The 16,192-nt window shown below is 45.8% G+C and overlaps 1 protein-coding gene across 1 annotated transcript in view; it reads right to left on the bottom strand.

The window, feature by feature from the left end:
* Positions 1-16,192, bottom strand: part of TMEM132D (transmembrane protein 132D) — a 196,019-nt gene that overhangs the window by 33,031 nt on the left and 146,796 nt on the right. Inside the window, exon 5 of the mRNA XM_014887575.2 lies at positions 562-705. Within this exon, the coding sequence (XP_014743061.2) occupies positions 562-705 (144 nt within the window). The remainder of the gene's footprint in view (positions 1-561; positions 706-16,192) is intronic.

Genomic DNA, 16,192 nt, shown 5'->3' with positions numbered 1-16,192 from the left:
TTATAGCTGCATCTCTTGTTTCCTCTTCTGAAGTGACAGCCACAGAGGAGTTTGTGAAATGATAAAAGCTGCTGTGTGTGACCTGCTGGAATCCTCTGTTCCTTACCTGCCACCACCAGCACTGCTGAGCAGATGGAAATGTGCAGGGTTCCTTACAAGACTTCAGTGCTAATATAAATATTTGGTATTACTGATCACCTTGAGGCTCCAGTCCGCCCCTCCCATGCCAGGAACAAAAAGGAATTTAAAGGCAGTGCTGGGAGCTCTCAGCTCCACCCTGAGCCACAGCAAAGAGCAGCACCAACATCCCTGCACCTGCACAGCCCATGGGGCTGCAAAGGCAGGGTCAGCTCTGGAAATCCTCCCCAGGTGGGAAGGGCCAGAAAACCCCCAGGGTTTGATGGGCAGGATGGAAAATTGTGATGTTGTGTTCGGTTTGCTGCTTCACTGAAGCAAAGCTACACCAGCAATAAAAGCAATAATAAATCTTCCAGCAGGAGAGCATTAGGAAAAGGAAAGAACTGGTTCCATTAGAGAGCAGCACTGTTCTGCAGATCCTACCTTAATGACATCTTCATCTGATGAGCTGCATTCCACAGACTCCACAAGATCTGTCACAGTGCCATCATCTTCCACAGACACCACCTTGACAGGGACAGCCACAGTTTTCCCAGTGAGAACAGCTGTGTTCAGGATCTCTGCTTCCTAACAGGAAACAAAACAAAAGGCCACTTCATACAGATATAGATATATAGATACATATATAGATATATATAGAGAGAGATATATATTGCTGTTAATTCATTAGTACCACCGAGATTCAGCTTTACTTTAATTCCTCGTGGCTATGGCAAGAGCTGTTCCAAGTGCAGCAGAACTGTTGCTCAGACCTTCTGGAGTTCTCCAGGATTTCTCCTGGCTCTTGGTGGGCAAGCCCTTCCCCACAGCTCCTGCTTTACCTTTTCAAGAGGTTTGTGCAAGCCCAGCCTCTCTCTCACAGAGGAGGGATGCTGAGAGGGCCTGGGCTCTTCAAACCAACCCAGTGCCTACTGCAGAGCACATTCCTCCTGTTCCACTTCTTACTGAAAGGTGCTGAGTTCTGATTGTCTGAAGAGCACTGGACTAAGCTCTTTGTCACCGGGTGCCACCTCTGTCTGGCACCACAGAATCGCTGATCTCTGCCAGGACACTCTGAGCACAAATTGCTGCCCCAGTCCTCCCAGCCCTAACTGCAAATCCTGCTCATTTCTGGAAAGGTCTCTGAGCTTTCAGAACTGGGACCATCCTGTAGAACAAGAGGCTCTTGATTTCAGCTGGGTCTTGTGCAATAAAGGCTCCCAAAGCCCCCCAAGTGCTAAATTCTCATTATCTAAATAGCTCCCACTATGAGCTCGGAGATTGACCTGATTTTACTCCTGGAAGACAAGAAAGTGGGAGATTGGAGCCAAGGTTCCAGAAGATGATGACTGCTCCTACTGCCTCTTGAGCTAAAGGTGAGAAGCTGAGATTTTTCTCCTCTAAAGTATTCACATCAAAAAGACCTTTTCCTCTTACTTAAAGAAACAGACATATTTTATTCAGACTCAAAGCAATATTTAAAGAAAGAAAAAAAAAAAAACCCTTCTTGGTCACTTGACAGCTGCTTTGCTAAGGTTGCCCCATCCTCTCCATGATCTTTAGGGAGGGGAGAAAGAGGATTTCACAAGAAGAGAGCTTGAGAAGAAAATCCTCTCCCTCCTTCAGCACAAAAGCCCTTCAGAAATTTTGAAATTATAATTCACACAAGGGTGACAATACCTGCCTGTACAGCCAGGTCTGTCTTGAGCACACGTTTGTTCTCAGTGCAGAACCCGTGCCGTAATTCCAGGATCAGGGGCTGCTCCTGGTGTTCGTGGGTTTGCCAGCACTTGGGCATGGAATTCATTTCACTGGCATTGCTGGGGGCCACAGCACCAACCAAGCTGCTCACAGCTCATCCTGAGCTGCAAAGAGCTGCTCCCTCCCCCTGCTCCATTACTGTGACCCTCACAATTATTGTATAAAGCAAAGGGAACTTTAATAAGCAAGCCTTTGAAACAATGTGATTAATGAGCTCTGCTTACCAAAGGCAAATGGAATTTCCCCTGCTAAGAGCCAGTAACTGAGAATGATTCTCAAAAGCTCCATGAATTTGAGTCTCGGAGTTTTCCAGTTATTCTGAATATTCTGAGCACAGAGTGCATCCCAATCCAGCTGTTCCTGCCTCTGGATGGGAATGCTGCTGCTCCACTGCCCCTGGCCTGCTCTCCTGCACATCTGATCCCTGGGAATTTGGGCACGTCCTGCCCAGAGCCCCTGTGGGAGGCTGCAGCCTGGCAGCCCTGTGCCCACCCCAGCTGGAAATAAATCACCCCAGCTGGAAATAAAAACATGGATGTAAATAACACAGCACTCAGCAGCAGGGGGGAAGAGAGCAAATACACCTTCCTCTAGCTGAAATCAGAGATTGCACTGGGGTGACACTGGGGTGACACTGGGCTGGCACTGGGCTGGCACTGGGCTCTCTCTGGGCTGGCACTGCCCTGTCGTGCCCTGGAATCCCTGAGCTGTGAGCTCTGCTCACACACATCACTGCTCCTCCCCATGGAAGGACTCAAGCACTCACAGGATGATTTCTCTGGTACCTGGTTTGCACCTCACCCCTAAGCAGAGAGGAAAGAACCACACTGACACCAACTCCCCGAGCAGGGCACAGAGAAATGCTCCTTCAGGTGTTTGTTTAATGGTTCAGCAAGGGCTGAACATCCCCTGGTGAAAGCAGGTGAAAATTCGTTTTGAGGAAATGAACAGGATACTCATTTAGTTACACTGAGATTTACAGCTCAGAGCTGGGCATGTAAAAGCTATAAATCTAAATAGTCACTAATTTGAAACTGTTGCTTTTTGCTGCTTGAGTGGGAAAGGGATCTCCTGAAGAAATATTATGTTCTTTATCTATAACTAACATAGATTACAGGAGATAAGATGCCAGGACACCTCAGGATGGGAGCAGTTATGCTTTTGCAAAGCTCCAGCCAAAAGTGTCACTGTTAGAAGTTGATTCCCTCAGCAGCTATTAAAAAGATGCTGAACTTTCTCTAACTATTAACACAGCATATCTCTAAAATTCACTTACACTGAGCCCCTCCAATAATAAAATGAAATAATCAGAGAAAAATATGTCTCTTCATGTATTAGAAATGGAAGACCAGGTAATCTTTATTCTGAAATTGCTACCACGGTAAATAAATAGTAATACTTTAAAGTAGATGGTGGAGTGAGAGTTCTTTGCTTATTGAAGAGATTCATATTAAATAACTGAGCATATTAAGCCCTCCAGCAGAAACATATTCAGAAGATGTACACAGTAAGCATCAATTTAAGTTGAAATGCAGAAGTGAATACCTATTAGTTTTTTTCAATTTTAATAGGTAGCTTCCCTGAAATTTAATTTCCCTTCAGACATCTTTTGCCTTACCTTTCCTAGGGTGAAAAAAAAAAAGGACTTCAACAATATCTTTATAAATCGTTCTGAATTTCTGTTCCTGCCCCCAGTGATGTGCACACACAGATTTCCCAGTGTTTGTGTGTGTATGGATATAGTTATAACTTTAGAAAGAAATAAATGCATGACTGATTCCTGCTTAGCTCTGGCCCAGCTGCACCCAAGCTCCAGTGTCAGTCCAGGGCTCCTTTCTGAGCCTCATGGCTCCTTGGGACCTTGGGCTGAGCCTGTCTGGAAATGTTCCTCAGCCCCTGAATCCAAACCACATTTACCACCTAAATTTAACTCACTGCCTTAACTACCAATAACATGCACTGCTGCTGCTCCCCTGCATCATTCCCACCACACCCTTCAGGAGGAGGAGGAGTGCTTGTCCTACCACAAAACACAAGGAAAAGGAGATGAAAAGCTCCCCGTGGCACTGTGATTCCTGCTCTAGGGGCACAGCAGATCTCCAGAGACATTCTTCATTGGAGCAGTGGAATATCTCTTTGCAGGCTAAAGATCTCATTTCAAAAAAAAATCAAGACTGTTCCTCTTGGGTTTCAATAAGTATTTTGGCTTTTGGGTTCTGTACAGACTGCAGTCAGGGAGAGAATAAATGGATCCCTGAAATCTGCTCAAATCCAGAGCGTGCCACAAACAAGACTGAACAGCTTCCTGAAAATCCCTCCCCTTTGCCATTCCTTAACATCCTCTAGTTTCTTCTTTTCCATCTATTTTCCATTAATCAGCGTGTAGAGCATTAATCCAGGGTCCCACCTTGAATCTTGTCATTATTTAGCTAAAAAAGAGCCAGATTTGCCTCCTGTTCAGCCAGCAGCCATCTTGCTCATATCACAGAATCCGTGCTTCAGTCATGCATAACTAATTTCAAATCTTATTTAGCATCAAGTCTCAGAATTAAGCAGCTAAGTGACAGCTGTTTAATTAACTCCTTAAGCTGATTAGAAAGCATTACAGAAATCCCCCCAAGGAAGAGTTTATAACTGTCAAGAGAGCCTAAGGCCATGTTAATGCTTCTGTTTAAATTTAGTAAGCTTCTAAACCAATAAAGTCTAAATGCTTGACATTCTCATGGATGTGGTCAAGCTCAGCTTTTTTCCCCTCCTGTTACCACTGCAAGGGCAGGAAACAAAACCAGTGGCAGAGAAGGGATTTGAGGAGTCAGGAGGCAGCAGCTGAACAAAAGAACCAAGAGCTGCATCTCCCCCAGGAGCTGCTGCAGGTCCGGGGCACCAGCCCTCGATTTTTGGGGATTAATTCTGAGCTGGAGTAAAGCTGAGCTTGCACCTGAAGTGCAGAGTCATCTGCAGCCCCTGGCTGCAAGGAAAAAAGGGTTTGTTCATCAGCTCTCAAAACCTAAATCCACCTTTAATGATAAGATTATGGCAGCTGAAGTACAAGTTTTAGGAGCAGCTGCTGGGGCAAGATACAAGGTGCTGCAGAGAGAAACCAGAATTGCTCCAAAGCAGATTTCCTCACCTGCACTACGTTATTGTCAGTTCTCAGCTTGCAAACAGCTTGAAATATATAAAATATCATTCTGATTTCCTTATTTCCCCTGTTGTTTCCACATTCTTTAGTGTGCACTGGAAAAAATTATTGAAAAATCAGCTGCAATTCTTCTGTGTCCAAAGGAATAAAGCAGCAGTGGCCAGAAATAACCCAAATTAATTTGTGAGACCTTTAATATAAACAGAAGAGTTGAAAGTACGGGTTGAAATACTGCAAGTATGAGAAATGATGGTGAAACCTGACTGAGCAAATGCGAAAAGACTGACATGAACTTCAAGGTTAAGTATTTGGTTTAATGTGGGCACCTTTCATCATGCAGAATGAAATCTGAAGTCTTTGGGAATGGGAGAGAGGAGGGGGGATATAAGCAAATGAATCACATTTCATTAAAGCACTTGCTGCTTAATCAGCTTCCCTTTTTGCTCAGTACAGGCATGAGAGCTGCAGGGTCAGATGTGCTGACACAGGAGCATCCACAGAAACCCAAATTCACATTTCTCTGGACAGATCCACCTGCTGACTCCCATTCTTCCACACAGCTGCTGGAGACGGGAAAATGGAATTTTTTTTTTTTTTATGGTAAAATGTGATTGCAAACCACTGTTTAGAAAGGAGTGGGTGGCAGAATCAATGCTTGAATATATTTCTCACCCTTCCTTCCTCAGCCTGTGATTCCTTGAATAATTTTGCCTCCATGTGATGGGGGTGACACCTCCAGCCACGCTCTCCCTCCTCCTCACTGGGACACAATCAATGGAGGGAGCAGACGTGGCAAGGACAAGCAGTGAAACAAAACCCCAAGTACACACAGAGCCCAGCAATCACAATTTTCCAGTTAAAAAAAACAGAGAACAGCCAATGGCTGCATTGTGCTGTAGGGAAAAAAAAAAAAAACCACATGGGATAATCAGAGACTGTCTGCCACTCCTACTGTCACACACAAGGCAGCCAGGAAAAAATATCTAATTATATTTAATCTCAGACAACTTTTGCAAAGCTTTAAGCTGTTTTATATTCTTCCTAACGAACTTTCATCTCGGTGTAGACAGAATCTATCACTGAGGCTGGAGGAGGGGAGGAGCAGCTGAAGATGTAAGACAGTGCTGAGCACAGTAAATAGGGAGAGAAGGAGCAAAAGGAGAGGCAGGTGGTACAAAGGAAAAGGGGGATCGTTAGAGGATGACCAGCAGTGAGAGGTTTCCCATTACACAGCCTGTGATGTGCAGCAAAAAGCTCAAGGAGGAAAGAAATGAATCCCAGCAGGGAAATGCAGGAGGGACACTGTGCCTGCCCATGGCTCTGCTGCCCAGGCTGGTAATTCCCTGTTTCTCAGGTGTGTGCAGGACACACAGACAATCCCAACTGTGGGCACTGCCTGTGATTGCAATTCCACATCTTTAAGTGATGAAAAGAGCCAGGAAATAAATCATCTCACTCCCAGGGAGAGAAAACCACATTTGCCTCTTGTGTCCCTTCTCCTTGCCTTTGTCTGTCACGTGTGGCTCACCTGGAATGGCTCCAAACTGAAATCTTGGATTTGTTTGTGTGTGTGCAGTGTCCAGCCCCAGCTCAGAGCTGAGGTCAGGCTGCTGAGCCAGCTAACAACAGGTAACAGCTCCCTGTGAAACAGGCAAAACATGGCAAATACAACAGGTAACAGCTCCCTACAGGTAAAACATGGCAAACACAACAACAGCTCCCTGTGAAACAGGTAAAACATGGCAAACACAACAGGTAACAGCTCCCTGTGAAACAGGCAAAACATGGCAAATACAACAGGTAACAGTTCCCTACAGGTAAAACATGGCAAATACAACAACAGGTAACAGCTCTGACAGGTAAAACATGGCAAACACAACAGGTAACAGCTCCCTGTGAAACAGGTAAAACATGGCAAATACAGCAACAGCTCCTGGCAGGTAGAACATGGCAAATACAATAACAGCTCCCTGTTAAACAGGTAAAACATGGCAAACACAACAACAGGTAACAGCTCTGACAGGTAAAACATGGCAAACACAACAAATGCAGGAGCAAGGTCCTGGGGAGGGCTGCTGCCTCCTTTTTGGGGCTCACTGTTATTTATGTTATTATGTTATTTATGTCAGCTCTGCTGCTCGATTTCTACCCCAGGATTTCAGGGCTCCAACAATGATTTCACCCAGCAGAAGTTGATTTTTAGCCTGGTTTCTGTAGCAAACAGCACTCAGGCACAGTGCAGAGCTCAGCACTGGGATGGGACCAGCACAGGCAGCAGGCTGCACTGGCTCTGCTCACACCCTGACAGCTGGGGAGGCAAAGCCCTCCCATGGCAGTTCTCTTTTTCCCTCCCTGTAGAGGCAATGTAAATTTAATTTGTCTCAGGTTTAAGATGACAAAGTCCCTTTGATGTGTAACATTTAGGAATTGTGTCAGCATCCTTCTGGGGAGCCGTCCTTTGGTGTCTGGGTGGTTTGCAGTGCTAAGGAGGCTCCCAGCATCCCAGGGAGCTGTCATGTACCTTCCCTGCTCATCAAAGTCACACCCAGGAAGCCTCAGAGTTGTCAGGCTGTGGTTCTTCAGAGAAATTGCTAATTAATTTACAGCCCCCAAACTGTAACTCCACCAAGCTGGGTATGCATCCTTGATTTCGGGCTCTAGACAGGCTGCTTGAGCTGATAATCAACTCAGTTTGCTCTTAAAAGCAAACAAACAAACAAATAAACATATTTGGGGAGGATTTCTCCTTGGCTTTCCCCCAGCAGGCTGCCAGGCACCATCACAGGAGGGACAGGCAGATCCTCACAGGAGACCTGGCAGGGAGCAGAGCTGGAATCTGCCCCGAGGAGCAGCAGATCCCGGCTCTGATCACTCAGTGCACAGGCTGGGGAGGCCAAATGAGCCAAAGCCAGTCAGGATTTCACACACGGGGTCAGCAGGAAGGCTCTCTGGCTTCTCAGCCCTCACTGGCAAGCCTCATGCAGAGGTTGGGTGCCTGCAGGGGGTTTTGGAGCTCTGCAGGGGCAGACTATGGGATATGATGTCAGGATTTCCAGGGACAAAAGGAAAGCTCTGGGATATCATTTCAAAGCAAGGATGCCAACGAGACTCTGGCAATGCAGCTCAGCAGAGTAAATATTGGGTGGGATGTGCAGCAGAGCCAGCATCACGGGGGTCAAACTGCCTGAAACAGCTCTGCTGTCACAGAGGGGAGCATTAAAAATCCCCAAACAAAGCAGTAGCCTTGCTCAATACGGTTTTTAAAAATTCTGTTTCTTTCACAGCTTGGTGCTGACATTCCCAGGCTGTATCCTGAGCTGCACACGAATCCTTCTCCTCTCCCACCCTGTGCTGGCCCCGTGGGATCTGTGGATAAAGGGAATAATTCCCACAGACATGGCTGGGAACCCTTTCCCCACGGGCCATCCAACAAGGAGCACCTCAGAGCAGCCCTTGGCACACAGAAATTCCCAGCAGAGGAATTCGACAGGGGGATGTTTGAGCAATGCAGGACCTGCAGCCAATGCTGCTCTGGGTGCTGGGAACAGAGGCTGCTGCTCCCACACTCCATTATCCATCCATATCCATCCATATCCACCCATATCCATCCTCACCTCCCAGGAAATCCCGTGTGGGATGGAGCCTGGGTGTGCACAGAGCAGAGCTGTGGATGCTGTAGATCAGGAGCACAGGAATGGGGCAGTGATCACAGAGCTGCACGAACTTCCTTGCAGAAGCATTGCTGCGTTCTGCATATCACAGAACAGCAGAGGTGTAAGTGATGGCTGTGTGTCACTGGGGACAGGCTTCCTGGAAAAAGCTCCCCCAGACTCTGACTTGTGGGAATCAGGCCCTGTCAGAGCCCTCTGAGAAAAGCAGAAGAGCTGGAACAAAAGGAGATTTATTTTCTGAGTAAGTTTAGATTTTCCTGTTGTTTTACCATCAGACACACTCTCTCCTGAAAACAATTTTGGTGGAATCTCTGACATGTGAGCACACATCTGCTGAGCTCTGCCTGCCAGTGCTGTGCACAGCTTTCTCTGTACCTGGAAGCCCTGCTGTGAAACATGCCATTAATTTCGTTTCCATCCCAGTTTCTCACAGAGCCTGCCCAGTTTGCCCACCCTGCAGTGACCCTGGGATCCCAGTGCCGTGGCAGGGGCACTGCAGGGGCTGTTCCCTGTTCCCAGAACCCCCAGACTCACACAGCAGTGCCCTGGGAGTGTCCCCAGCCGGGCACACAGTGCCACTGCCTCCCTGTCCCCTCCTTCTGTGTGCTCCTCCCAAGCTGCTCCATTATCTCCTGCAATTTTCCCAGCTTTTGATGTCTCACAGACACCTCATCCTTGCTGTTCCCGTGACACCTGCAGAGCTGGGTACTTTACAGCCCTCTTTAAAATTCAGCTCTGCCACAGTGATTACAGGATGCTGCAGATCTCCAGCAGACTCGTTTGTTCTCTCCTCCCATCTCCCACAGCTTTGCTTTAACTCGGAGGGGTTAAGCAGGACCCGTGAGTGAAGCAGGCAAACCAAGGTGCCCACACAACCATCGAGGTTGAAAGAGCCCTCTGAGATCAAGAAATCGATTTATCAACACATTTATCAACTCTGACTTGATTTTCCCCATCGTTTCTGAAGTTCTGCTGTTGCTGCTGCAGCTTTCCAGAGGGGAAAGCTGAAGAGCAGTGAGGTTATGAGCTGCCCAAGCCTCTCCTGGCCAAGGCAGCAGCCATCCCTGCAGCTCTGCCCTCCCAATTCCCTGCTGCACGTGGAGAATGCTGAGAGCAACATCGACAATGTGGTGGCAGGACAAGGAGAAAACGGTGCAGTGACCACGAGAAAACAGCAGATCTGCCCAAATGTGGCAATTACTGTAAACTCCCTTGGCAGAGCCACAGAGCAAGGACCAAACCAGTTTTTCACTTTCCTAAAGAGAGGAAAAAGGGTTGTAAGGAAAGGAGAACTCGTGCTCTGCAGGTCACTGTGCAGAGGAGAAGTGACTGAACTGCCTGTTCCAAAATTCCCTTCCAGACTGGCCTGGCACTTGGTGTAGCACATTCTTATTTAGGAATGTCAGGCAAGAAGCAGCCTGAGCTAAATTGGGACCATCACAGGGCCCTGGAAAGCTGCCTGCAAACCAACAATCCATTCATGAGCAGACCCAGGGCAGAGCAGGGGGCAGCCTGCAGCCAGGGCTCTGCTGCCTTTGTCATGAGCTCCTCAGCCGAGCAAACACACAAAAAATCCAAGGGGACATTCAGGAAAAGGATGATGTTCCAGCTCCCATATGGCAAATGGGGCCAAAGTCTGCTCTGAGCCATGTGGCCATGACCTTCCTGAGGACAGCAGGGTGGCCAGAACAGAATCTGGGGCACAGCACAGCCTTAGAAAAAAAAAATCCCTGGCAGTGGCTGGACAAGGATGGTCCTGCCTGCATTGGCTGCACCCTCCTGCCTGGATAAACTCACCCTCCCTGGAGCTGAGAGGGCCATGCACACCCTATTTCTGGGCACAAAAGCCATTTATCCCCCTGTGCTGGATCTCAAAAATCTGGAGTTTTTGAGCTTTTTCTGCTTCCAGGCACAGACGCCCTAGAAAACACTGCTCTGGAGCTGAAACCTTGGAGAAAACTTTAAATATCAATAATGAGTTAAAAATCACTGAGTTATATAGTATAGTACAGTGAGTTAAATGTGTGTGTTTTCACTGAGTGGTGGGTTTTAAATCTAAAGTTTTTACAGTATAGTAGTAGTTAGGAAACAAGATAAAGAATTTTAGGTAATGTCTTTTCTTCCTGTTCATCTTCTTCTCTTCCTTCTTCTTCATGAAACTTAGGTAGTTACTTTTAGATTGGTCAGTCAAAAGTCACTCTAAGAGTCATGAGAATCTATTATTAGGTCAAAAGTATAAATAATGTAAGTGTTAAACTTGTATTGGTTTGTTTGGCTTTAAAAGTCCTTGAAGCAGCCTCACTGGGGCCATTTTCCCCACTTCTAGCAAGGAGCTGGAGGTGCTGCTGTGCTTTCTGTAAATTTTGATAAGATACAATAAACATCTAAGCCCAAACACGAGAAACCATCTCGACTGCCTTTCTAATAATCCTGGCTCCAAACAAACAGACAAAACTGATGACAAACCACTGATTAGTGGTGCAAAGGCCAGCACACACCCCCACACCCCTGTGCTTTGGTTCTGACACTGCCATCCCTGCAGGTGAGCAGCCAAAAACCTTCAGCTCTTTGCATTTCGTCGTGGGAAGAAAATTATGAATTTTTTAATAAAACACAGCAACCAAATTTTATTTCTAACAATCTCCCTAGTTACAGATTCCACGTCCACAGAGGTGTTTTTGTGCCTGGATTTCGGTGGCACTGCTGACAGAACTTTTTTCTCTGTGATTATTAGCCTGTGACAACTGCCAGGGTATAAATGGTGCAAACTCGGCTGATTTTGCAGATATGCCAAGGAAGTGACCCGTGCATTTGACTCCCCTGCCACAGATCAAGGCTATGGTAAAGGGCAGGAGCAGAATCTGAATGAAGAGAAAACATTTTTAGGTCTAGAAGTAGGCTGAGAAAGAAAGCAGTGAGCCTGCAAGCTCTGCTTTGATCATTTAGCCTTTACAGATTTGTGACAAATTGTTTTTTCTGCATGAATCTGAACTGATACAGATTTACATGAGTAGTTAAAAAGTAATACCAATTGGGAAATAAAATCCCTAACAGCACCACAGAAAAGCAATAAACTTAAGAAGCAGTTAGACAGACAGAAGAATGCTTTACAATATGAAAAAAAAAATTAATAACGGAGAAAAAGAGAGGTTGGACACTTGTAAAGCTGGTTGTGGCAGGCTGAAAGCAGGGAATCCAAAAAGCCATTAGAAAAAAGACATGAAGACTCTTGTAATAATATCCTGGGGAACATGCTTGCTTCAGATTCAATGCCTTTAAGACCTTATTGTGTGTTCTGTGAGTGTTGTTTAATGTCTAATCCTCCTGTAAACGATTGGTAGAGAACTTGTGCTGGTATCAGCCCAACGTCCTCAAGGAAATAAACCCGGGCTTGACATCAAATTACAAATTTTTGTACCCAGAACATTCCAAGTGTTTTCCTAATCTGGTGTACACAGAGATCTGCACCCAATAATTATTTTGATGTCAAGAGTAAAAGTTTCATTTGCTTCCTCCAGCTTCTTCTCACTTGAAATATGAGGAAAAATCCCCTACAAGTACAGCCCTGTGTTCAGAACTATTCACTCCATGATGAACTTGTGAGCCTGGACAGTTGCAGGCTGCACCACTCAGCTGATAAATAAATCATTTGGGGAGTTGCAGGACTGCAGGGGAGGTTCCCAAGGTCAGACCCAGCAAGGACCAGGGCTAGTCCTGGCTTTGCTGATCTCAACCTCTCACTGACAGCAAACCTGGTGGCCAAGAGCTCCCCTGCCCTCCTGTCCTGTGGGAGTCCACAGCTGAAACAAACCCAGCTGGAACTTCAAAATCTTTTGGGGGATTTTTTTGGGAATTCTGAAAGTTAAGAAATACCTGCTTGAGGAATGTTTTTTCCCAGGTAAGTTATGCAGGGCTAAGTTTCCAGCCAGGAAGGAAGGGGAAGGTGAGGAGCCTTTTACTGAGAGTTGATAAAGCACCTGATGTGATCAATAAATGCCTCGATGGGGCTGGTGTGCCCATTTATCTCCCTGCTCCCAGCCTGCCCAGACACAGCCCAGCTGATAAACACAGGATTTTCACCCAGCTAAATAAATATACAGGATAAATGGCTGCAGGGGCTCGGGAGTGCTGTGACAAGCTGGTTATTGGGTTAAAAAGGCAGCCTAAAGCCTTCAGATGACAATAATAAATGCTCCTTCTGCAAGGCACTGCCAGACACATCGGACCTACATAATCTGACTTTTGCTTTTATTTGGTCAGGTTTTCCTGTTGGTTCAGAATTCACTGCAAGCTCGAGGCCCTGCAGCCAAAATCCGTCCAAAACTCCTGACCTACCTTGGCAAAGGACAGCTTTGCTCAACAAAAACCTCTTTTCCAAAATCATGTGTAACCTGTGGTGGCTTGCTCTGACTGCAGTGAGACCCAGTTTGAGCTGAGCTGGGAACTCAGAGCACTCAGATCTCAATCTCCCCAGCACTCAGAGCTGGTTTTAGGATTTTTTGCTTTCTACTCCAGCAATTCCCCCCACTGCCCCCAGCGTTTCAACTCCCTCGTCACCAAAAGCAAATCATCCCTTCTGATTTCCTTTTCTAACCTGCTTGAATTATTCCCTGTGCACGTCCAGGAAAACTGGGAAGGTCCCACGGGGGCCAAAAAGGTGAGGCAAGAAAATGATGAGTGAGAGAGGCTACAACAGGAATTCCCAAGGAATTCCCAAGAGGATCAGTGGTCTGGTGAACCAAGGGCAGAGATTCATGAGATTCATTCAGAGATTCTTCCACCACAAGTGGAAAGGGAAAATGATCAGCAGGCTGAGCTCAAAACAAAGAGCAGACTGTGATTTTCCAAATAATGCAACTGCATCAGGAAATCCATGGCTGCAGGAAACAGGAATGTTTCTGTGGATTGACCTCCACTGCAATTAAAGGGAAATCAACCTAATTAATGGAAGAAAGAACTGGATGCCACCCCTAGATCACAAGGATGCTGAGCTGCACAGCTGGAATGCAGCTGCCTTTGCTCTCCCACCATTCCTGTGGCACCTCCACTGCTGGGGAAATGCATGAGAACAATCCCCAGCCACGGGGATTCTCCACAGAAACACCCCTCTGTTCCCTGGAACTCTGCTGGAAAAGGAGAATTAAACTGAAATGTTCCTCTACTGTCCTGCTCTCAGGGACCCAGCCTGCAGACAGACTTGAAGAGTTGTACTGGTTAATGGAATGGATTTTGGCATTAGTGGAAAATATAAGCCCTCAATATCAAATATTAAATTATTCCTGATTAATTCTTTTATGGGCTCGGACTTGCAACTGATTTAATACTCCTGGATAATTACTTCTGTTATAACTGTGCCTTTGATTTTTAATTAACCATACAAAGTTTCTCATTCAAATCTAATATTACCTTTGTTAACAATGTCAACTCTCTGTTTAGAGATTCTGCTCACATGAAACTGTATGCTGAGAAATTAAAATCTGCTTTTCCACAACTGTGTGAACAGATTCTGTACGAGGCTTATTTATTCTACATAATTATCTCAGAAAATATTGTTTCTGGTACTCTGAGCACTGCTGTCTGCCAAGTAACTCCTTTCTGACAATGGCACTGCTCTCTCCTCCCAGTTCACACAGAGTCCCAGACTGGTTTGGGTGGGAAGGGACCTCAAACCCCCCCTGCCATGGGCAGGGACACCCCCCACTATCCCAGCTTGCACAAAAAGTCAAAGCACCACATTTTCAAACTCGTGTGCCTTTACTCACCTAAATTCTTCATTACAGATGTAATTAAGTGAATTTACTCCATTAAAATTCAATAAAAGTGAGCTGCCAGGGAATTGCCTGCTGAGCAATTCCAGTGATCCTTGAAATTCAGAGTCTGGGTATGAGTTTGGGTGTCACTCCTGAACCATGCACATCAGAACCTGGTCCTTGCTTTGAAAATGTCAGGGTTTCTGCTTTCACTTCCTTGTAATGAGATTCACATTTGGAGAGAGGTTTGTGTCAGTCTTTGAAAGGTTCTGGCAGCTCCAGGTACCTGTCTGGACTCAGACAGAGACACAAGCTCCTGGTAGTCTATGGCCTAATGGAAATGATTGCTAAAGCTCCTTATAATCAAATCAACTTAGCTTAATTAGCTTTGTTTTTTCACTATCTAACATTTTTACAAAGGTTATTTTTAGAATATTGGGCATTCTCCTGTTTTTGACTGTTAGCTGAATTAAACTGTGCAAGGCAAATCACCCAACTGCAGCCTCATCTCTGGTGTTTGTTGGCTCAGCTCTCCCTCATTTGGGAGCTTTTCCATCCTAATTCCAAGCCCTTCAGAGGAGCAGCCTCACACTGAAGGGGCTTTTTGCCCTTCTTGCATTAAATACCTTTGGTTTTGGGGAGGACAAATTCAGACTTTGGTAATCCAAGTCACGTCCTGGCATTTTTCAGTCTATTTTGCTGTTTGTGACCCCTGGCCTCTCAGAGATGAGGCTCAGAAGAAGTTTAAGGAATAGAGCAGCAATTCCCAAATGTGGAACCAAGGACCCAGAGAGGAGGGAGAGCTGGCACTGACTCCTGCTCCAGCCACACACCCTGAAAGGGCTGAGAACAGCTCTGAACTCTGACTAAGCTTCTCTGTGCTTAACAAAACATCATAATCCTCCAGCCTGAAGGGTTTTGGGCAACTGTAATGCAATTCAATCACTACTGTGATGGGGCACATATTTAAAAATATAAATATATAGATATATGTATTAAAACCCAAGTAATGTGAGTGCTGCTGATTGTCAATTCTCATAAATGCTAAAGATTTCTGAGAACCTACAAAGATCTGCCAGAATTTCTAGATATTTTACAGCTTTCAGCTATTTCCTATTAGGATTCTCAGAGGAGTTCAACAGAGAATCAAAAGCTTTGCAGAGAAGCAAGAAAAATGCAAAGACAGGAATGATGTGCTGCTGCTCCACCTCCCCTGGCTGGCACCCCAAGGATCTGAGATCAGGAACATCAGGGCTCAGGCTGTGCCCTGACTCTGCCCAGCCACTGAGTTACACCTGCCTGCATCCCAGAGAAAAGCTTATTCCATGGTTAAAACCAAGAAAATGGGAGTGTAAGAAAATAATTATATCGTGCTTGAGGAAATATGGAAATGACCATGAGCTGCTGCATTTAACAGACTTTTTGAAATTAAATTATTTGTATTCAAATATGTGCAAAACCAATGATCATTTTTGGTTTTGATCAGCTCAACCTGTTCTTTGGGGAAATTAATTTGATGCTCTGGGTATAAACACTCTTTCAAAATGCTCACTGTGAAGCAATGTTTTCCTCCTGCTCTCCTTAGCACCAAAGCAATTTTCAAAGCATTCCCATTGATAACACAAACAAAACAGAGGAACCATTTCACGAGGAGGAACCAGAAATTGCAATCAGAGAAGTAATACTTAAAACACAATTTAATCCATATTCATCAGCAGGCCACACGTGGGAGGTGTGCAGAGCCCTGGAGC

The sequence above is a fragment of the Sturnus vulgaris genome, chromosome 19 (genome assembly GCF_052056855.1).
Source record: "Sturnus vulgaris isolate bStuVul1 chromosome 19, bStuVul1.hap1, whole genome shotgun sequence".
Taxonomy (NCBI): domain Eukaryota; kingdom Metazoa; phylum Chordata; class Aves; order Passeriformes; family Sturnidae; genus Sturnus; species Sturnus vulgaris.
The sequence above is the reverse complement of the archived record's forward strand: the minus strand, read 5'-3'. Positions and strand labels throughout refer to the sequence as shown.